The 22,894-nt window shown below is 40.2% G+C and overlaps 2 protein-coding genes across 5 annotated transcripts in view; one reads left to right on the plus strand and one right to left on the minus strand.

Moving 5' to 3' along the window:
• Positions 1 to 1,715: 1,715 nt before the first annotated feature.
• LOC114146624 (WW domain-containing adapter protein with coiled-coil-like) lies at positions 1,716 to 11,528 on the minus strand. The gene is made up of 13 exons (XM_028020880.1): positions 11,214 to 11,528; positions 10,758 to 10,791; positions 10,156 to 10,348; positions 9,209 to 9,300; positions 7,499 to 7,608; positions 7,270 to 7,367; positions 5,986 to 6,261; positions 4,167 to 4,283; positions 3,884 to 4,032; positions 3,722 to 3,810; positions 2,915 to 3,044; positions 2,702 to 2,829; positions 1,716 to 2,613 (listed from the first exon to the last, which is right to left on the minus strand). Exons 1-13 carry the CDS (start codon positions 11,252 to 11,254, stop codon positions 2,544 to 2,546), a joined length of 1,527 nt encoding a protein of 508 aa, XP_027876681.1. The 5' UTR covers positions 11,255 to 11,528; the 3' UTR covers positions 1,716 to 2,543.
• Positions 11,529 to 11,650: 122 nt separating this feature from the next.
• Positions 11,651 to 22,894, plus strand: part of LOC114146623 (MAGUK p55 subfamily member 7-like) — a 29,934-nt gene continuing 18,690 nt past the window's right edge. For 2 of the 4 annotated variants that reach the window (XM_028020876.1, XM_028020877.1), the window contains exons 1-2: positions 19,001 to 19,671; positions 21,556 to 21,690. In XM_028020876.1, the coding sequence (XP_027876677.1) occupies positions 19,600 to 19,671; positions 21,556 to 21,690 (207 nt within the window). In that variant the 5' untranslated portion in view covers positions 19,001 to 19,599. Of the gene's footprint in view, positions 11,783 to 12,850; positions 13,020 to 13,449; positions 14,301 to 14,441; positions 14,520 to 16,615; positions 16,697 to 18,995; positions 19,672 to 21,555; positions 21,691 to 22,894 lie in introns of those variants that run through there. The other 2 variants (XM_028020879.1, XM_028020878.1) reach the window with 2 other exon arrangements.

The following is a 22,894-nucleotide window of genomic DNA, read 5'->3' on the forward strand; positions in this document are numbered from 1 at the left end:
CTGGTGCAGAATTGCATCAGGCCTCAACTCAGTTTGATTTTATCCAACAGCCTGGCTGCTGTTTCAACCACATTTCACATGTGACATATGAGGTAATGGGTTTTCTAATCTGATGGAAGTCAACTGTGGAATAACTGTGTAGATAAGCATGAGGTTCAAGAAAGAAAGTGCTCGATGCTGCTATCTGGTGGTCTGGGAAAAACATTGCAAGTGGAGAATTTCACGTCTTTTGCTTATGAAAGGTGAAGAGTGTAGAGCAGCAAACTGGATTATAAAACGAAATACATCAAGAAGCTAATTATTGAGTGATTCAATTCACATATGTTGTGTACATTTTAAGATATATAATACTCTAATATTAAACACAAAATCCTTTCTGACACAGAAATGTTGGCCTAGTGAACTATGTGCCCAGGTGCTGCACAGTATATGTCCACACTTGGTTGGAAGTCCTTTTTGCATGATTTACTGCATCAATGCGGCATGGCATGGAGGCAATCGACCTTTGGCACTGCTGAAGTGTAATGGAAGCCCAGGTTGGCTTTAGCTTGTCTACAATGTTTGCTCCGCTGTCTCATCTTCCTCTTGACATCACCATGAGGTTAGATCAGCCTGGTTTGCCGTTTCCTAAATGTGTCCTTCTCAGTTCTTTCTTCCCAATGTTGAATCTTTTCTACCTCACCTGTACCCTTCGTTTCCTTTCCTCCTTGATTTTTCCACCTTGTCCTTTTAAAGGCATGGTAAACATCCAATGAGAATCGAGAACCCTGGGCCTCAGCAGCTCACCATGTACCTGCGTATTGGGCTTTCTTAGCAACAGTATCAAGTTGTAGCTCCACATCTCCACCCTCATCTCAAGCAAAGGCATGCAAGGGTGTGTCCTCAGTCTCCTCCTCTGTTCCCTTTTTACACACACGACTGTTCTCTCATTCACACCTGCACTGTAATGTTTTTGTCAAGATAATCTATATAATATGTTCACTTGGTGATGAGTTACTGAAATAAATGAACCTTTCAATAATATATTAATTTATTGAACAGCTGCTCTCAATCTTTATTTATAGTCAATTGTTTTTGATAATTAAATCATGTGACATGTGTACGTTCCTATCATATATGCCGACACACAGAGAGCTGCTAAAGTGTTTTTCCATTGTTCCTGTGATGACAAAAGATCCGTTCTATCAAAATAAAGAATTTAAGCACATTAAATATGTCACAAAATTCCACTTTTTAAAGTGAATCATTGCCATAAATTAAGTTTTCGGTGACTTGCAAAACAATCAAGAAGAAACTGAGAAGTCAAGCATTAGGTGCAGTATAGTATTTATTCACATGTTTTATGGAATACAAATACCCTAAACTCCCCAACCTCCCTTTACCCTGCCCCTCCCTCTCATCCCACCCGCAAAAAAATGTGCACATCAGACCTGACGGAATCTATTGAAGGAGAAGAGAGACAAAGAAATATGTTTTATAGGCGATAAAAGGGAATGACTGCAGTTAATTGTGATGTTGGTATAAAACGTTTTCCCTATTGTAAAGAGTTAATCCTTTAAAAAAAAAAAAGGAAAAAAAGAAAAAGTAGCCAGATCAGTCTAGTCAGGTAACAAAAAGGGTGTGCAGCAACAACTGCATCACAAAAAAAAACCAAAAAAACATTGTCCTTACAGAAACCAAAAAAGTACTTCCCACTTTACCTTTTTCCATTTCACTACAAAGGACGGTAATCATCATGTGCAACAATAATTTAGCTTTGCGTGACTGTAAATTCAATCACTTTTGTAATGCGTCACAAAATCTCTCTCCAAGATAAAGTCGAAAGGAATGCAGAACTTTTCGGGACTGGAAGCGAAACGTCGGCCGACTGAGTCGAAACTACAGACGGAATGAGAGCGCTGGCGGCTGAGAGACGATAATGTACAGAAGCCCAGTTTCACAAGCGGTCACTGCGTGTGTCCTTTAATCGGAATGGTTCCAACTGAGAAAACGGATGTCGTACGATGTTATCCTCTCAAATCACAACAGGATGGCAAAACAATTTCTAAGTATAGTGAATTTAAAAAAAAAAAAAAAAGAAAAGAAACGCTATCAGTGAGAATCTGTAAGTTTTAAATGTACGAGAAAGTCTGTTTTAGAAGTGCGACAAACGGTGTCGTTTGTCGACCCAAACAGGTGTTGCGGAAATGCTTACGATGTCTATTTTTAAATCTCGTCCTCAACACTACACGTCAAAAAAAAGCACGCCGGAAAACAACTTCACCCAATATGATACACACGATCCGTGGTCCGAGAAGGTGCCGTCTGCCAGTAATCACAGATCCTCTGTGTCCACGTGTCTGAACCATGAGGCCTGGCCTTTTCAGACCAACCAGTCAATGTGGCGGGACACTGAAATTTTTTTTTGTTAAAACTAAAAGAGGAAGAAAAGAAAAAAAAGGGGGGGGGGTGCGGGGGGACTCGGCTGTAGCCTTTTGAAAACATTCCGGAGCGACTTGCTGTCCATATTTCAGCCGTTTCCGCTCGCAGACTCTCTCAGGTCCTCACACCATGTAGGAGTTCTGGTTCTTCAGTTTGTCCAGCTCTTTGCTCTGCTGCCTCAGAAACAGGACTCTACACAAAGGAGAAGACGACACAAATCCTCAGTTGGAGGCTTGCGTTTGTCCAGTTTGTTCATGCAAACCTCACTTCCCGTTCCTACCTCTGTTCCCTCAGCGTAGCCTGGATTTCACACACTCTGACCAGAGAGCGGAGGTTCTTCATCTCCGTGCAGATTTCAGACATGTACAGGCTGCCCATGTTGTGGAAGTCCTCTCGCAACCGAGCCGCCTGTTGAAACGGAACCGCGGCGTCTCGTCACGAAGGCCGCTCGTCAGAAAGATGCCGAGTCGTTCGGTGGTCTGACGGCACCTACCTGTTTCTCTGTGTTCTCTGAAGGCCACCCTTGGATGTGTCGGATGAGGGTTTCATCGAAATGAGTCGCCAAGGTGGGAGTGAAGTAGCCGGGGGGGTCCGATTGGGTTTGGCTGCTGCCACTGCTGCTGCTGGAGGATGCATGGGGCAAAACAGACATGATTGGTCCGGTGCACAGAATCTCCTGGCTGCTGGAGTGAGACGACTCCACAGCCTCGTCACACTCTCAGCATTTCAAGCTGAAAAAGTTAAAGCGCAGTGATTCATCACAGCAGTGGAGAATAATTTTTTTTTTCTAAATCAATTGAGAGTCCATGAATTAAAGACATTTTAAGGCCTTAATTTTGGTTTCAGGGATTTGAGCCTTTTTAAAGAATTATTTTTAGATCAGTGGATTTAAGACCTTTTAAAGATGTGCAAATACCCTGTACCATAGAATGGTTCATATCAAAGGTTATTTACATGCTCAAACTACATCTAATAGTTTAATGGCAAGGCTGGAAAAATGATGTTCACCATCTCCATCCAATTTGATGGAGTTTGACTTAGTCAGCTAAAGAAAACGGACGAAAAATTCTGTCTCCAGATGTGGAGCGCTGGTATGTTCTCCCTTTAGTTGCTCTGTAACGCAAGCACCAGGTTTGTGAAGAAGATAGTGTGGATACCACTTTACAGAGAATGGGTCAATCTTCACAAAAAGTGTATTTCTAAAGAATAAGAAATTGGGTTACAAAACCTTTTCTGGATAACGTAGGTGAAATTTGCCTCCAAGATCACAAGTAAAGTTTTGAGCAGCTGAGGCTTATACCTTCTCTGAAGAGTCCTCGGGTCCTCTGGACGCTTTTCTGTCGTCTGACACAAAGACGCTGATCCCTGCTTTCCTGACGGCATGCCACCCTGAAGAGGGAAGTGGAGAGAAAATAAGCGGCAGGTGGAACAGGAAGTGGCGGCGACTCTTGAAGCCACGTACTCTAGCTTGTGAGGGTGTGACGCTGCCGATATGCATGCCCAGAAGGGGCTTCTGGCTGTTCTGGGGCGTGCCGTTCCGCGGCGAGACGTATGGGTGTGGGGATGACGAATCTGTCGTCACTGAGACCGGGGACTGACTGGAGTGCTGGGCTGAAATCAGAAACGACACAGTAGAAGGGTGTTGAACAGGGGCGATCCTCTCACTTTTACGCAAACCTTTCGTTTCTGAAAGCGTATTCTGAGGCGGCGAGGAGGACGGGAAACGGCGGCAAAAGACGCCATACCTTGATTGGAGTGCTGCGCAGCTGAGAGCAGAGCAGAGACGTTGAAAGCGGGTCCAGCAGCGAGGAGCTTATGAAGCACAGACCGCAAGGAAGCCTGGGTGACAGCAGCCGCCAGGACTGGAGGGAGGAAAGAAGGAATGAACACACACAGGAACACACGTGACAGCACAGACACACAAGACAAGGGAGAACTTTGTTGGTTTTTTTTACTGTGTCGCGACAGGCGGCTAACGTACATACGATCCAGTGCTACGCGACCAGCGTAAACGCTACGTTCTCCCAGAAATGGGACAAAATTCATCAGAAATAACGGCAACTACAAAGCGCCGTCATCCATTAAGTAAAGGACTGCGTTAAAATCACAATGTATTCAGCACTAAGGATACACAAATCTCTAAATTAGTCAGCCTTCAACTCAAACTTTAAGATTGTTATGAATGAAATGTAAGACCTACATCATGACATAAATGTGAAAAAGAAATTTATAGTTGTGGGTTGGCAACATAAGTGAGCTGGTACAAATTTATGGGTAAGTAAATTTGTACTTACCCATAACGGGTACAAAAAAGCTAGCTACCTACCTAGCAAGGGTATATTAACAGCTAGTTAGCAGTAGCTGCAACCAACTCAAGTCACAAAATGCAATGAAAACATGTGAGTGACTCAAACGTTTCTGACAAAAACAAATCCCACAGAAAAAATAAACTGCATTGTATATATGAGATTAACAAAATTTATGACCTGTGATTAAGGTATTTAAAGCCAACTTACTTTTCCCCGCAATTAATTTAAGACAATAAGGTCTTAATTTACGATACATTAATTTAAGACTTTAAGGATGTGTGGATACTCTGGCCCTTTGAACATAGTACATCACAGAAATACACTTTTAAGTAGAGCTTAAGACAAAACAGCACAAATATCTGAACGCATCATTGGATGTGACAAAAATGGCTTAGCAAAGTGCTACGTCCACAAAATTAGGGGACAAAACTCTCCCGTTAGATCCGCCACACACAGAAAGACAGGAAGTTGGAGGTGCTGATGGTCTGTTTCAACCTGACAGTCAAAAGGAACAAAACATGACACGTCACAGCTCAAAAGATTATATATCAGAAATCACTGGGATCAGATCGGGAGGATTCCTTAAAGTTAATAATAAATAGTTAGTCGACATGCAAAGCTTGTGGTTTCAGTCTGCAGCTGTACTGAAGTATAGGAAACCTGCATTTGAAGCATTTCATAAAATAAAGGAAACAATTACTGATACAAAGTTTCCCCCAGAAAACTTGCTAACTGCGGTAGGGCAGTCATTCATCCAGCGGCCCGTCGTCTTTTTGAGTTAAAAGAAAAATGTGAAAATATCATTTGATAATTATGTGCTAGTTTTAAAAAATGCAAAATTTAAAAAAAACTTAAATAAATGAGCAATGCTTAGCCTGGCTGGGGCACAATTAAAACCTGGTGGCCAACCAGGCTTATAGTATTCTGGGGTAAACCCTGCGATGCGATTAGACACCTAAAGTTTGAACATTTACGATGCTAATTCAGATTCAGGCATGTTGAAGAAGCTGGTTTCTGATTTCACAGAAGCAAAAAGCTTTTTCAGAGTCAACAAAAGATAAGCATTGTGACGTAGTTACTGATTTCATCATCGTAGACAGAGGAGGGCCAGCCACCTCAGGATATAGATATGAATTATCCGTTCTGTTTTAGAGCTGTAACGCTCAGGTAAGTCACTCAGCGACCCCACACATCCAAAACAGCGCTAACTAAACTACGGAGAAGCAGTTTTTCTTTTTCTTTTTAAGTCCATCACCTTCGTTGAGCTTGGCCATGTCCATGCTGCCGTTGTTCATCTGCAGAGTCGCCTGCAGAGCCGGTAGGAGCTGATGCAAGAGGGCCGGGTCCTGAAGCAACGCCGACGACTGCGACTGCGCGCTCTGAGCCGCCGGAGGCGCTGCCGACGAGGAAGACGACATGCCGGAGGGGGTGGAGCCTAACGGGCCGGCTGCAGAGTTTGGGTTCTGAGAAGAAGAGAGGGAGGAGGAATGGCCGCTGTTTGATGGCGTGGATTGGTCCGCTGATGTCGCCTCTGCGCGTGAAAAACAGAAAAGGAAGCGGAGCAGCCACTTCGGTGAATTTAAGCACTTTACTAGCACCACAAATTCACCATTACTACTGTTATTAATAATATAGTATTCTACATTGTACAGCAGGAGCAAGGTCAACTAAAATATAGCAAAAATGATTTATTTTTAAAGGTAGTTTTATTTATGTAGCACATTTTCAGCAATAGTTCAATAAGTTAGCCATTAGGAATAATAAGCATTCAAAAACTTTACAGAAAAATAATGTTCTTACTAAGCTTTTTGGAGTTTGCAAATAGGATTAAACTAAAACAAGAGAAGTTTAGTCTGATGTAACTCAGGACGGTGAAGAAAACAAAAAGCATGAAAATTAAAATGTGGCTTTGACTGTAAATATTGCCAAAAAATATTTAGGCTTTCAGTCAAACGTTCCTTTGCTCTTCATTACAAAACTATGCAGTTTGGATATCAAGCACTCTTAAATAGGTCTATCGTTTTTCTCTTTCTACCAACAACTGGGTGATGAAAGTCTTCAGTCTGGTGTTTTGGTCTCAACTAGCTGTGGTTTTTGTTTTCTTTTTTTGCTGACAGAGACTTCATAATTCATTTCATTTGTCGTTTTGTTTATTTATTTTTGCATATAATCAAAATATCTCCCAGTTCCAGCGTTAAATGTTCCTTAGAATTTAAAGTTTATTGATCTTTAACAATGTTTTATGTCATTACAATTACATTACCGGAAAAAGGATCTCGAAACATCGACATTATTGGTTATCGCGATAACTTCTGGTGACAATTTATCGCCCAGCAAAATTTGTTCAGGTGGCAGGCCTACTTTCAAAGACCTGGTACAGAAATCGAAACACTTTCCGAACCTTGAAAACACCGATTTGAAATTCAAGATTTTCAAGCAGCCACACAAACCCTGCAAACCGGTGAACAGACGATGCTTCGCAAGAGAGAACATGTAGACAACCAAAGATTGCTAACAGAGTTTCACAGTTGATTCTTACTAGTCGTGGCTTTGTCCTGCAAGGCCTCTTGTCTGTAGTCCATATCCTTGGGGAAACTGTTTGCCGCCATCTTGGCCGAGTCTTTCTGTCGTTGTTCCCTGAAGCAAAAGCAAGTACAATCTATGAATCCACTGCAACCGAGCACATAGCCGCTCTATGTGAAGTGCGTAACACTCCAGGCAGTATAAGGAATATTTCTGGTTGAACATGAAGCGGTACTGGGCCTTGCCTCTCCAGCAGGTCCTTGGGCTTCTCCCACTGGGAGACTTCAGTTCTACAGTTGTAGTAGTACTTCTTGCCGGAGGAGCTAATGTGTTCTGTCCAGTCGTCGGCAGGGTCCTGGAGCAGAGACGGTTGCCATAGGGATAAAGATCAAGACACACAAAGGACAGGACAACGTTTGTAGGGAAAGGGGGAAATGTCACAAAGTGGGACCTCCTTCCACAAAACCGAAAACATCAAGTTCACGTATAATCGTCTGGATGAGCTTTCGTGCCATCTTTTGGCTGATAGATGACGTTACAATTGATGTCAAATGTTCATAACGTCTTGTAGTTTTAGTTGTGTTTTTTTTTATATATTTAGAAAGAGCAGCTTTCGGATAAAGCCTAAATAATGTAATAAAATAGGAAATACATTTTTAATCCTTTCAAGTCTTTGCCAGCATTTTATGAACACATACAAAGTTAAATGACCATAGGTTGCACTATATGGCCTTGCAAAAGTATTCAAACTTTCTCACAAGCTCATATTTATTAGACGTTTATGACCAAAACAAGTAAAGCTTAGTGGTGAAAGTAAAAGCAAAGATTTAACACTACACAGGTCAAAATCTGAATAGTGTCGACTATCCTGATGATTAATCGGATTTTTTTTAAAAAAGCCATATTCTGTAGATTTCTTTGTTTAAGCACTTAAGCGTATTTTATACAATATTAGAAATACGTAAGAAAACAAGCAATTCAGTTCCTTTTTTAAATAAGAAAATAAACATTTTCTCCCCTAAAATGCAACAAAGAATTTCTCTAGTGAACGTTTGATTATGTGCAGAAAAGGATGCATCTGTGGCTAAAAAAATAAATAAATACTTCCAACATCATATTAAGTGGTCAGCCATTTCTGCTTGACTTATTATCAATACAGTGTAGAGTTGATCTACTGACAATTTGTTTTGATTGATCGTTTTTGTACAGTTTTGGCTTCATTATTGCTCTGAGAGTGTTGGTCTTTCAGCAAATGTTTTTTTTTTTTGAGTCTGTATATTTAAGTCAACGATTAATCGATTAGTAATTCAGCTGATTTCAATAGTCTTTAGTACCCGAGTTTAATATGGCAGGCTAAGCAATATTATACACCACCAATATGTGCAATATTCTTAATTTTCATATCACAAAGGATTGTTTGGAGCGCAATAGATGCTGGATTACAGATACCAGATGTTATGAACTCGCATTTTTTCATGCTAATGCAATACCTCGCTGCAGCAGATGCTCCTAAACACAGCCTAAAAATCTTAACGTGACAGGCGACGGTAGTCAAGACGAGAACAACAGGAAAGAAGACAAAAGTAACATGTTGCAAACATATTTAATGTTATCGGCATCGCAAGACTTTCTAAAAATGGGCGAACTAAACTTTAATGGCCTACAAGAAAGACGCGTAAAACCGACAACCGGATGGACAAAAAGACACGATCCTAACAGGCTGACAAGTGATGAAAGTGGAGACGATCAGTTAGCCCGTGTGTGCGCGTGAGAATATGTGTGGCTCGAGAGCCACCTTTTTGAATATTTATTCGAGCGTTGCTGTGGAGTTTGTTTTGATGAGCATCGGCGCACACGACGGCCCGTGTGTCGCTTCTGAGCGAGGTGAAGAAACTTTTGAGCAGCCAAAAAGGGAAAGGAAGGTAGAGAAGCAGACAACAGGAACAGTAACTCACTCGTTCTGCAGGCTTGCTCTGGCTCGCGTGAGTTTCAGCGCCTTGGTGGGAGCTGTTGTTGTGAGAGGCCTCCTGAGGCGAGCCGCTGGTCTCTGGAACAAATTCTTTCTTTGGTCAAACAAACACGACTTGCACACCAGAGTATTTTTGAGTTCGAGGCATTGTGTTGTGCTGCTATTAAATCGCAAAGAGCGGAAGGATTCAACCACCTCCATCTACCGTTAACATCGGGAACAGGTGTATAGATTTGTTCATTGGATTGTCTCTAAACCCACAAAAAAAAAAAAGAAACCTTCAGCTCAAACATCTGCGTGTATTCCTCCACCAATTTGGTGAAATGTCCGTTTAGAAGTTCCAACTCAACTACATGCATTTTGGAGATATTAATGACCTTGTTAATCAACCACTGTTAATCTTGGAGTTTGTCTGAATTAATCGATTTCCTTTAACAGACCTGAATCCACTTTTTTTTCCTAATCTTTTTAAAACAGCAAGCAAGCTTAAGGATATGAAGCGTAAGGTTGCAGCCCCGTATATTCATATATATAATTTTGATCATGTCAAAATTTTCATTTTAATAAATGCACAATATTCTTGTTTTTGTTTAAACCCTGCAGTCGGATCCTGTTTGCTCTCATCCCACCCTAGAAGAACGACTAAAACAACTAAAGCCTGATATTAATATGAAATTCCTGCCAGAGATGAGCGTACGTAAACTTTTAACCACAAAATTAAGCACTCGCAACTTGTCAGGTAAACAACAACAACAGCAAAAAATGCTACAGAATAAAATTAAAACAAACATTATTTACTATATATTTACTTTATCTACGATAGTTTCAAACTTATATAAAAAGAAGCAACTATTTTTACCTCATTTGAAACATTAGCAGAATTGTTACAATGTTTCAAATGAAACATCAGCAGGATGTAACACCGACACTTACCGTTTTTCCCTCTAACAGGGAAGGAGGTTTTGGCCTTGCCATGCTGCCCGATAGCATCCCCTTGTCTGCTAACGGGACTCTCGTCGGAGCGTCGCAGCACCTTGTACGGGGGTATGGGATCTGACGAACCGTCGCGCACCTTGGTGTAGCGGTGAAGGCTGCTGGACTGGCTCTTTGGCTGAGATTTATGGGCCTGGAAACAAAAACAGTGGACAGCAGATAAAGCTGGTGAGTTCGAGTTCAATGTACAGTCTTGGATACCTCTAGTCACCCTCGATCTCTATTCTGAAGAGTTTGTGTAACTAACAGTATATCCAGCTGGTTTTCCTTCAAATCAGTCAACGGCACCATTGAACTTAAGTATTAGATTCAAGTTGGAAAAGAAGGTCTAATGGACACTTTTGGCTACAGTGGCTTGCTTCAACTTTTTGTACACTGTGTACAAAATACACAGTGTATTTTGTGTTACTAGGAAATACATTAATGTAAAGTGACAAAAATGTGTTTACGTTCACACAATAGGAAGTCATTTGCAAGGCACTGAGCATTATTGTTATTAATCCATTAATAACAATAAAAAAATAATAACAGTGAAAGTGTACCTGATAGGACTGAGAATCCCTTCTGTCGTTGCACCTGTGGAAACACACGGAACAAAAGTCAGCTCGATTTATTTTCTTCCAAGTCACTTTGTGGACGACTTTAAGTTAGCTAACGTTAGCAAAGTTAGCACAATTTCCATTTGGCTCCCAGTAGTTCATTTTTTTCCCCCCATGAAAAATAAAAAGTAGCATAAATTTCTCAGTGACTTAAAAAGAAGTATATATGTTTTTACTAGTTTTAGATTACTACGTTAGTAGTTAACGTCATGCTAACGTATGTAGCCTAGCTAAAGAAGGGGAAAAAAAATTAACCGGAACCTCTAGCTAACCAACTGCAGTTAGCTGGTAGCCATGACAGCTAACAGCTAAAAGAAAGCTACCACTCCTGAGGCTAAAGCAGCGACACGTCTGCGCCTTATTTACACATGACAATGCAATGACCCGCGTTTCATTTACCCATCGCTGACTCTTGTTGGTTTCCTTGCATACATCACCATCAAGGCCCCGGTGATGTGTGTGTGTGTTTGAGGGGGAAACCGTGGCCTCCTGTCTGTCTGCTCTCACAGTTCTTTTTTTTTTTTCTCTTCCTTCCTGGAGTCTGATCTCGGGCCTTTCTCACCAGACAAACGGCTACAAGTGGAGCGCCGAGCACCTGCACTGCATAGCGGGTGGTACAATTAAAACCCACCCTCAATGCATCATCTGGCATGTAGTTACGGTATGCGGTGAGACTCGGCCGATGTAGCTCAGCGGAGAGCAGCAGAGGCAGGCAGAAGGAAGCGGAGGAGACCGACTTATGGTTGAACGTCCGGTTGGGGGGAAAACTGGCTCCGGGACGACCTGTCAAAATAAAAGAGGATGTTGGTGCGAAACTGTAAGACTCGGGTTTCAGTTTAAAAATCAGATGACGTTGTTGTAATTCCACTGTACACTAAATGGAATTGAACAAAACGAGACGGAGTTTCTCAAGGACTTTTTAATTCTTTTTCTGCTTTCCAAACTGAAGTAAAACAGTTCGGTAAAAGGTAATGATATATATATTTTACTTGCCTGTCTTGTAGCATCTCATACAGACAACTGAAACCAGACATCTTTTTTTCTTCTTCTCACTGTCTGACTTTCTCTGTCTTTGCCCAGTTAGATTATCAACATAATATTGTGTATTGACTAAATCAAGAGTAATGAAAGAAGAAAAAATTATTATTTTTTTAAATTAAATGTATATATTTTCATATATCTCTCTTAGTGTTTAATAAAATTGCTTTTAAGCTGTATGAGAGACATTCATCCATAAGTTTCTCATAATACTTTACAGAAATTTTGATTAAGTCCTCCGGAAGGAGATGAAGTTTTTTGTGATGGCCAATCTAACTTCGTTCTCACTTCCGGTGGTGGTTTCTGATATGGGCCACATGGGCAACCGCCCAGGGCAGCATCTCGTGGAGGGCGACGTGCGACATAAAATTAGATTAGCAAGTGATCCATCCTTCCGTTGAAGGTTAGAATCATCTTTCAAATCCCGATGGTGTTATTGTTTTCTCGAGAAAACCAACAGGAAATTAACTCTTCGCCTTGAGAAAACCATTGGGAAAAAGTATAAATGGAAAACAGGAAATTAACTCGTTGCCTCGAGAAACCATCACGAAAACCATCGGGAAAAAAGTAAATTTTGGAAAACGGGAAATGGACTCACTATCTTGGGAAAACCTTTTAGGAAAAAGTAGAAAGTGCAAGATGAACTTGTTATCTTGAGAAAACCACCCAAAAATTTACTTATTTCGAGAAAACCATTGACAAGAAATATAAGCGGAAAACGGAAAACTAACTCATTATCTTGAGAAAACCGTTGGGGGAAAAAGTATATGAGGAAAAAAGGCCCCTCTCTGCCCCCATGGGAATGGGGTTCTCAAACAACTGTCCTGGAAATACTGTCTGGATTTAATCTAATTTAAATCCAGACAGTATAGGGAAAGAAAGGGTTGACATGCTTGTATACAATTCATGCACATACCTGGTATTAACTATATTTCTATGTTCCAAGCGCTGCAGACGCTGCTCTAATTTTGCCGTATTGATTGACCTGCTCAATGTAGGTCAGACCTGATGGATATCGATGGAATGGGAGTGAGCCTCTTTTCCAGTCCGCCCAGCCAACCACGTCAAATCCTCTGTTTGCGACGTGAATGTTCAAATGTCGCTTGTTCTTTTAAGATATGCAGCAAACGACTCTGCCTAAACCAGGCCTAACGGAGAGAGTCCATGGTGAGTAAAGATTATGTTGTCATTTGTACTGATTTAATGTGAATATACAACGTTGGAGCTTAAAGAAAGAGAAAAAAGCCCTTCTGATTAGACTTAAAGATTTACTTTTCATTTCATTTGTAGGTCTTTTTTAGGCTTTTTTTCTATTGCTGTTAATTTTCAATGTAATAAAAACAAAGACTGTATTCAAACTTACATAGTAAGAAGATATTGTGCCTTTTATGATAAGACTGCTTCTATTTTATGTTTGTTTTGTTTTGAAACTGTGAATGTCTGTTGTGAAGCAAGTTGTTCTTGTTTGAAGAGGTCTGAACTGATGAAATGGAAGTATTTTATGCCACCAATAGGGGGCAGCAATATCTCAAAAGAAAGAATCTGTTCTAAGTAAAAATGAGATTCATATACTATATATATATATTTCTGTTTTCAGACTGATGATGCAGAGGAGAACTGAGGACAGAGGTATGTTCAGGTTTGATCTTTTTTTCATCTTTAATTGAAATCTTACAGCAGTCTGAGGAGAGCACATTTTCTTTCTGTTTAAAGAGCTATTTTTGCTGAACAATATGTTGATCTCTATAGCTGTACCTTAAATTTAAGTTAAAATCTAGTTTAAAATGAAATATCAAGTAAAAAAAAGAGAAGAAGAAGTTAGAGTTCATCCGCATGTACCTTTTTCCCTTTATTCGGTGAATTTAGCACTCTGTGCTGTAAATAAGATCAAACTCAACTGAATTTTTATTCGTCTGAGCTGAAATAACTTAAACTCAACCACATGTAAATGAACCAAAGTGAGTTTAAGTAAACTGGAAATTTTATTCAATCAAACTGAGCCGAACTAAATTTTATCCGAACTGAATCACTTTGTACTGAATTGAAATAAACTGAATGAAATTCAATTTAAACAAACTGATTTTGTTTAATTATTTTTTTTTGTATAAACTGAACTGAAGTAAACCAAACCGAACTATAATCATGTGAACGGAGCAGCAGCCAAACCGAACCGAACCGAACCGAGCTCTATTAAATCATGCTGACATCAACTATTCTGAAGTGAATGACATGAACCGTATCTAAAAATGGAATTGATCCACCACACCGAGCTGAATGTGACCGAACAGAACTGACGTGGACTCCGTTCATGTGAACTGGACTCCTCCAGGCGTGTGTAAGCGGTTGTCCGCGGCGATGTCTGCGACAGAGTTTCACACCGACAGAGAGGAGGACTACAGGTTCCTGCACAGCATGCTGATGGAGAAGAAGGTTCACCTGCTGTTTAAGGTAAACATTCCTCACACACACACACACCCTTGGACTGCGCCTTTTCTAAGTCAAAAAATAGATGTCAATCGATCTCGATCTTGATCTCTCTCTCGATCTCTCTCTCTCTCTCTCGATCTCTCTCTCTCGATCTCTCGACAGATTCACGAACGGCTGAAGCGCTTTGAGAAGCGGAGGCCCGTTCCTGTCCAGGAGCACGCGGCGAGTCTGGCCTCGCAAGTGTGTGACTCACCGCTAACATCTTCAGCAGACAGACGCGCCGCCGCGGGGTGACACTTTTGACAGCCGAGGGAAACGAGGCGTCTTTCCTCTCCTCTGTTATAGAAAAGACTTCCCCGTCAGACACACAGCGCGACCGGAATTTGTTTCCCCCGCTTATTTGTCCCGAATTGTTTCCGTAAATCGCAGTTAGATTGACTGGTCGAGAGATAAAGGGGGGAGGGGGAACTTTTACGATCCAGGATGGTAGCTGCATGTGGGACCGGGGAGTGAAGGATGGGCTGCTTGAGCTATGTAGTCGGTGGTTGGAAAATAAGATTTTAGATTCGAGATAAAGTTACAAAACACTCCCCCACCTGAGGCCCGGGGGCCAAATCCTGCCCACCACAGGCTTTTATGTGGCCCTCCAGACTCTAAAACAACCTTCACAACCCAGAGGGCCAATTTTGTCCACAGTCTGGTGAAATAAAACTTGCTTACAAGCCGTAAAATTTGTGTGGCCTTTTGGAAAAATAAAGATAAAGCGCTGATAGAGGAATGTTATTGTCATTCTTACAGAATTGTCCATTTTTTTCTATTTTTGGATTTTACAATCAAAGAAAAATGTGAACCTTTGAATAAAAAAAGATGGTAGGTACATTATTTTCTGTGGAAAATTATGTAACTTTTCCAAACTCACATATTTTAAAACCTAGAGATCAAAAAATTGATTTAACAAATGTCATGTGTTGTTGAAAATCATCCCAGTTATTCAAAAAAATCTGTATTTGTGACTACAATTATGTCTTAAAGGCATTTTCCAGGCAAAATACTGCCTGATTATTGGCATTTTAGAGCACAATCAAGTAATGATGTTACCTTCAGTTGTCATAAAAAAAATTTATATAACAAATGTGACTTAAAAGAAATTTGACTTTGTATACAAAGTCAAATTTCTTTTATAATTATATACCTGGTTAATTTCTTTTATAATTATAATTTAACATCTTGAAATTGGCTCTCTGTGTCTTTAAGAAGCTCCTGCTCTAACTGAAACCCTGCCTTCAGGAAGTCATCACAACATGGCACCTCTACTAACCCTTTAAAAATTATTTTACCAGTGTAAAACATTGAAGTTGAAAATTTTCGATTTTTTTAAACGTGAAAATTTCCTTTCTTTTTCTAAAAAAACCCCGATTGATCTCAAACTTTCAGAGTTTTTTTGATGGAAATTTGCTCCTTTTCCCCTCCATCTACGGCGGCTTCTAACACGTCGTCACAACAGAGACATTTTGTCGTGAAACTCAGAAAGTTTCCACGTTTTTTCTAGGAAATGTTCAACTTTTCAGACTCTGAAACTTCCACGTTTTTTTGTTTTGTTTTTTTTTTAGTTTAATGTCAAAGTTTCCCAGATTGGTGCCGGAGATTTACTCTTCCTTTTTCAGTCTGTCTACAATGGCTCTGATACGCCGCCACGCTTTTTTGAAATCCAATTCACAATCACAGTGCGTGTTTGTGACGTCACGAAAAAGTTAAAAACCTCTAGATGTATGAATCTTTTTTTCTTCTTCTTTTTTCGGCAACTCTCAGCACTATCTTTGGCTAACCCCCCCCCCCCCCCCCCCCCTATTTAGTTTCATATTAGCTCTCCGCTCTCTTCACTATTGGACTGCATGCGCCACGTTTTCTGCCATCTTTCCATTTCATCTCCCCTGCATTTGTCTCTTTTCCTTTTCGTCACGTTGCTGTCGATTCGGTTCGACAGCCTGGCTTGAGTCAGGAAAGGCCGTTTCGGAGGGGCCAAGCTGTGGCTCTGCTTCCTCTCACACAGACGTCTGTTTGCTCTCGGTGGAAACGAATGACCTCCGTGCGCGTTGCGTCTCCGGAGAACGGCGAGAAGGCATCCCGGCAACGAGCTTCACGAGATCAGCACGACGTGTTTGCTCAAAAACTACAGCAGCTTATCGGAAAGAGCCGGAGAACTCGCCGAGCGTGATTCATCCGACAGACTCTTTTAACAGCGTCTCGTTCCTATACCTCTCTATGCTGGCTTGAAGCAAATCTTAACATGTTTATGCCACGTTTTTTTCTTCTTCTTCTTCCTTTTTTTGTTTCAGTTGGCAGAAGAGCTGCTGTACCACGGATGGAGAGATGAAGTCAAAGAACTGCTTACACTTATTTCCAAACCTCACTTTAAGGTGAAAAACTACTTCTTTCCATGCCGATGCAGTTAGCTTTTAAAAGTCTGTGTGGTCTCGAACGCTCACTAGTCCTTCAGCCCAGTCAAATCACACATTGTCCGCCGAAGGAAAAGACGCGTAAAAGATGTGATGTCATGGAAATACATAAAAGAAATTGTTTCGCATAGTTAAGGTTCCAAGAGTTGCCCAAAAAAATAAAAGTTATAATGAAGGAATATTTGGACCCAGCTAAATATGTCTTAATACTGACCAAGCCGATCAATCAATCCTGGTTTCCTGGTTTTACGTCTTAAACATACTCCTTCATTTTTGATGTCAGACGAGGACGATCTTAAGGACGGGTTAGGCTACCGTTTAACTCATTTCGTTCAGAGAATACTTTCTATAAATTACTTGGAAATGTATTTAAGAATTGTGTTTTGTCGAGGCCTTTACTCCACAAAAGCAGATAGATGAGTGTTTATTTCAAGTCAAGTACACTGCAAACACAGAGAACTTTGGACCCAGAGCAGTAAACGCAACGACAAAGTTTCTTCTAACCAAGACATTTGTATGGTAAAATTTCGTATAAATACTGGGTTGTACCGCAATTTTTATGGTCAAATTTTGGCAATCTCAGCTGCCGGTATTTTACTGTAAATTAGAGACATTAATTAAATTTTTTTTTTTGACAGTGCAGAAGCCAGGACTGGAAGAAGCCCCATGATGTCATTTCGTTCTTTCAGCCCCAAACAGGCTTCCTCCATTTTGTACCTGTAAAAAAAAAAACGTCACACCCTCCTGCCTTGGCTTTTCTGCATTAGTTTATCTGGTGTTTTGGTTGCTTGTTTTCATGGATTGTGTTCATATGGGTAAAAGACAACCAGGTCTCAAGTAGAATTATCTATTTATTTATTTATTTTTTGCATCATATGATTTGAAAATGTTGAGTAATTCTCTATTCTGAGTCATTTTCTGAGTCATTCTCTGTTGCCAGTTTGAGCCACCGGACTCTTGTCAAATCTGACAGATTTTCACCGGAAATGAAGCCAAAAATAAAACAGTGAGAGACTTCCTGATTGATATATAAGACGATTTCCATATTGTGGACGATGAGTTGACTATGGCAAAGTAAATTAAAATGTTTATTGTCTGCCTGGTGGGTATGATAAAAGCACAGTAGGTCAGAAACATCCAGCGTTTGATGATACCATTTCAAAGATCCGGTGACACATTTTTACATTAACACCTTGATTCCACGAATGTAATTTTTAATGTTTTAATTCAGACACATTGGAGTTTGGCTTTCAAGCATGGAAAGCCTGTTTAGCACCATCTCAATTGATCATACTTTGACTAGGCTGATCCGAAACATTTTTTTTCCCCATTGTGAAAAAAGAGGTGGATTTACTGATGTGGTTTGGGTAATTTTTCTGCTTTTCAATCTTCTTGGTTCCTTTTGGGCCTCCTTGTTTTAAGTGTCAATGCACTCTTGGAGTAATTTTGGTAGACCAGCCACTCCTGGGAGGGTTCACCTCTTTTCCATTTGTGGATAATGGTACTCAATGGAGTCCCAAAGTCTACAAAGTGGCCGTGTAACCCGTTCCAGACGAACAGACAAAAGTGTTTCCCGTCTGTTTTTGAAATTCTGTAGTTTGGAGGCAGGGTGTGCTGCTTTTTAGCCCACATCATGTTGTTAGAAAGTGATCTTTCTTTCTTCTCTTGTCCTTTCTTTCTTTCTTTCTTTCTTTCTTTTTTAGAAAAATAATCTTCAGGTTTAGCAATAATTAGGTCTGTAATCAGCTTCTTTACTTAAATACATGAAATCACCATTGAAAAATGACCACAAACATTAAAGTGCAATTTAAAAGAAAACCCCCCCAGAAATATCAGTGTCAACGGTATTGACCCAACGTTTCCAGAATAGCATGGCTTCCTGACGCAAAGTTCATTTTTACTCATCATCTGCTTGATATTTTAATGGCTTGTCTAATCAGACTCAAATGACAGTTTACGTTGCTGTAGCGGTAAACCTAGTAATTACTAAAGCACAAACTGTCACGGACATTTTCCTTTTCACTTTAATCCGCCCGGGCGGTTCACATTTAAAGGGATGGCAGTGAAATAAGCATGTTCACAACTAACGCTGTTAGAAGCGGAGTTATTTTTCATTGAACAATGTACCTATAAATTTAAAAAAGAAAAAGTTACATTTTTATGCTAACACGCTTCATTTGAGTCATTCCGCTAGAGTGACTGAACACAGGAGTTATAATGGCCGACAGCATTCTGTTTCCTACAATAAACTCAAACATGAGTCACACGCAGCGACAAATGAATCCAGCAGTAAGTAAAACGTATTCAAATTGATTTTCACCACATCCCCGCCGCCCCCCCGGGAGGTGCTGACATATATTAACCACACTGGCACCGGAGCTAATGTTCTCCCAAACTATGTTCATTACAGCGGACCCGGAGATGCCCAGACTGCTCCGGTGAATGTTTTCCTATGTCGAATCTGCTGACAGCCGCGTCTCAGATGCACTCATACGTTCATAAATGCACACAGGACGTATTTTCGTTTAGAATGTGTTGCCAAAGATTGTCCGCGTGTCGTGTGTGTGTGTGTTTGTGTGTGTGTGTTTTCATCTTCGTAATTTACGAGGAGTCAAAGCCAGCCGGTAAGCTAAAGTTTGTTTAAACAGCCCTAATGTTCTTGGCCGAGGCGCTGGAGCTCACACGTACTTATGAGCAATGCTGGATATAATATGCTGTAAATTAATGTTTGTTTCCTTAAAAAGAAATAAAAAAAAAAAAAACACCTTATGAAAGTAGCCAGAGCCGAATTGCTCACGCGCTGGCAGGTTCTGAACAGAGCAAGTGCTGATGGACTTTGGTGTATCCAGTCGAGTTACTGACAGATGGATTGTCTGACTGGTAAAAATGAAGTTGACGAGCAGATGTTTCCCGTATTCACGTTCCTCCTCGTTACGGTAAATCTCCACGTTTTAATCCACGCTCGCAGTGAAAGATTAACGGCTTTTGTGAATAACGTCTTTCCGCAAAGCAAGCAATACAGCGGCTGTTGCCGTCTCGCAAAAGCAATTGTTTATTGGGATTTGGTCTGACAGACTCGTACAAAGTAGTGCATATTGTAAATGCATGTCCCCATTGACTGAACGTGTTTTGCTACAATTACAGATGGACAGGGTGTCTGCGCATCCTTAAAAAGTCTTAAATTCACGTAGGTTAAATTAAGGTCTTAATATGTCTTAAATTCATTAGAAATTGAAGTTGCACTTAAATAGGTTAATCACAGGTCTTAAAATTGGTCATGGCAGCATTATTTAATATCATATATTCTATGTTTAATTTATTTATTTATTTTAGGCGCATCCAGATATCTTCATTGCGTTCTGGGACTCTTGGCAAACAAGGCTCAAATTTATCTACAGTTGTCTGGCGATGTTAGTCTTGGCCACTGCCTGTTGCCAACCCTGCATGATGCTACACCCATTTTGTGGGGGGCAGGTTCAAGAGGCCCAGGTCCCTCTTGAAAATGAGATCTAGATCTCAACGGGGTTTACCTGGTTAAATAAAGGAAGATATATATATAAATAATTATCTGCTAATATACCCTTTCGAGCTAGCTAGCTAGCTTCTTTAGATTGGTCATGGGTTAGAGAACTTTAAAATTTATTGACAATGGGCTGGACGACATTTGTCTTTGACACTGGATCACTCCTGTTGCCAACCCTTACGATACTATATGCATTTTGAGAAGAAAATATAATATACCCTTTCTAGCTAGCTAGCTAGTCATCTTAAATTTTAAAAGTTAAAGTTTTCTAACCCATGACAGATAGGTTAGGAAACTTGAACATTTATTGGCAGATGACTGGATTACGTTGGTCTTCGCCATTAACTCATTCCTGTATCCAACCTGTACAATGCTATGTGCATTTTGTGCTAGCTGCTAATATCCCTCTTCTAGTTAGCTAGCTAGCTAGCTTTTTTGCATCTGTCATAGATTGGAGAACTTCAAGTTTTATCTCCAGTTGACTGGACGACATTCATCGTTGCCACTGGCTCACTCCTGTTCCTTATGATGCTACGTGCATTTTGCGCTTATGGGCTTGGAAGTACAAAGCTGCTGCCAAAAGCCTCAACAGACCCCATAAATGTTACAGTTTGGACATAAAACGGTCACTGCCACTGCGAGCACTGATCTCAAAGATGCATCTGATGCAACACAAACTCTGAAGTCAGAAGTTTAGATCATTTTAAATGAGGAGATAAATCGCTAGTCTTACTAGGTCTAAATCACGTTCATAATGGTCTGAAAAAGTCTTAAATTTGAGTCAGTGAAACCTGTAGAAACCCTGGATGCAGGTCTTTTGGGTCTTATCTGCACCCACTTTGCAAGGAACAAGTTTCTTAGCGATTCTTTATTGCAAAGCACCTCCAGATTCAACATGTGAACATTGTTATTCAAGTCTCGCAACACGTTCTTCACTGGATTTTAGTCTGCACTTTGACAGGGTTACTCTAATGTATGAACATTAGAATAATGTTCATAAACCTTTCCATTGTAAACCTGGCAGTGATGTTTAGGGTCTCTCTCCTACTGGAAGGTGCCATCTGATGTGTGAATTGTTTTTTTCTGACTCGCACACTGTACCATTTTTGGCCACTAAATCTAACAAGTTTGACTTCTGTCTTGTTTTGCCAGAGTACCGTCTTGGTGTTTGGAGTTTCAGGCGACAAATGAGACAGTCCATGGCAATTAGTGACAAAAAACAACAGAAAGGACAAACGTCAGAGTGAAGGGGGTCTTGGACACATTTACAATCTTTTTATTGTGTGTCCTTTTCCAGAGTCTTCTGCGTACCCATGACTCTGTAGCCAAGAGAGACTTTGAGCCTGCTCTGCCGCCCCTACCTGATGATGCAATGGAGGAAGATGAAGAGTCAGTCAAAATTGTGAGCCTGGTGAAAACCAAAGAGCCACTGGTCAGTATCTGTGTGGCAGTCAATCTGCAATCAGACCATCAACAAAAGCTCTGACTTCTCACTTCATTTTATCGTTTTACAGTGCAAATTTTTTACATAAAGAGTTTTCATTTATTTCTAAACCTATTGCTAAAAAAAACCATACAGAAGTGCAAAAAAATATATATATAATTTATTCAGGATATATTTTTTAATTGCTCAAATTTCTGTTTAATCGTAAGTCACTTGAATTGTATTGTTTTTCTTGCATGGCTGTAAGATGAGAGATTCGGGTCGGGAGGACGATGAAGTGGATTGGTTGCAGTTGCCGACGTCACCGCTAGGTGTCACAAAAATGCAGATGGAATAATCATAAATAAACCAGCAGAAACACTGTAGGCTTTGGAGGTCCAAAAGAGTCATTAGCAGGGAAATTAAGTATTACAAAAAATATAATCAAATACATAGCTAATATAATCAAGATTTATAATTAATTAACATATTGTTAGCCAAACGTTAACTGTAAATATTCAATGAGCTACTCCCCCCCCCCCCCCCCCCCCCCCCCCCCCCCCCGCTATGCAGCACAGGAGCCACAAAATAAATAAATAAAAACGTACATAATTCCACATAGTTTTAAGATATATAGAAAAAATCTCGTTTTAATTAATTTCACATGAAACGTCTTAATAAATAATAAAATGTCTTACTGTAATGTTAAAATTGTAATAACTATTCATTTATTACATTATGGCTGTTCTGGCATTTAATGCAGCTGCACCGAAAAGCTTCAGCTTCTAAAAGTTACCCAGCCACATTGCAGAATTTGAGACATATAGAGCTTAGGGGTAGATGTAGTTGATATTAAATTTTTTTTTAGTTATATATGTATAGGCTATATATATATATGATTTCAAAAACGCATTCATAGCAAGACAAAATGCCTGCTAAGGATAATTTAAAAGGAACCTAAGAGATGACTCCCGCAGCAGCCTGTTCTGCTTTTGTGTTTAAACTTTTAACTTCGTTCTCAATCCAAGTTTTTTACTTTATTTCTTTCCACAGCTCTTTTCGCTACATATCACTGTGACACACGACACGCCGCGGCTCCAGCTGTTCTGTTTATCTAAAGTGAAATAATGCAAACACTGACATCATAATTGAGTCATTAAAGCAGCACTGCAGATTTAGAAGGCCTGGGTTAATTTATGTTTCTGTTTCTAGT

Source organism: Xiphophorus couchianus, chromosome 6, assembly GCF_001444195.1.
Source record: "Xiphophorus couchianus chromosome 6, X_couchianus-1.0, whole genome shotgun sequence".
In the NCBI taxonomy this organism is placed as follows: domain Eukaryota; kingdom Metazoa; phylum Chordata; class Actinopteri; order Cyprinodontiformes; family Poeciliidae; genus Xiphophorus; species Xiphophorus couchianus.

Bases quoted from the DNA above. Each gene is read 5' to 3' on its own strand.
- LOC114146624 (XM_028020880.1), bottom strand. From the start codon at position 11,254: ATGGTGATGTATGCAAGGAAACCAACAAGAGTCAGCGATGG. The intron at 3,811-3,883 runs GTACGTGGCTTC...TTCCCTCTTCAG, and splicing joins TCACACCCTCACAAGCTAGA to GGTGGCATGCCGTCAGGAAA. The intron at 3,045-3,721 runs GTATAAGCCTCA...TGCATCCTCCAG, and splicing joins CCGAGGACTCTTCAGAGAAG to CAGCAGCAGTGGCAGCAGCC.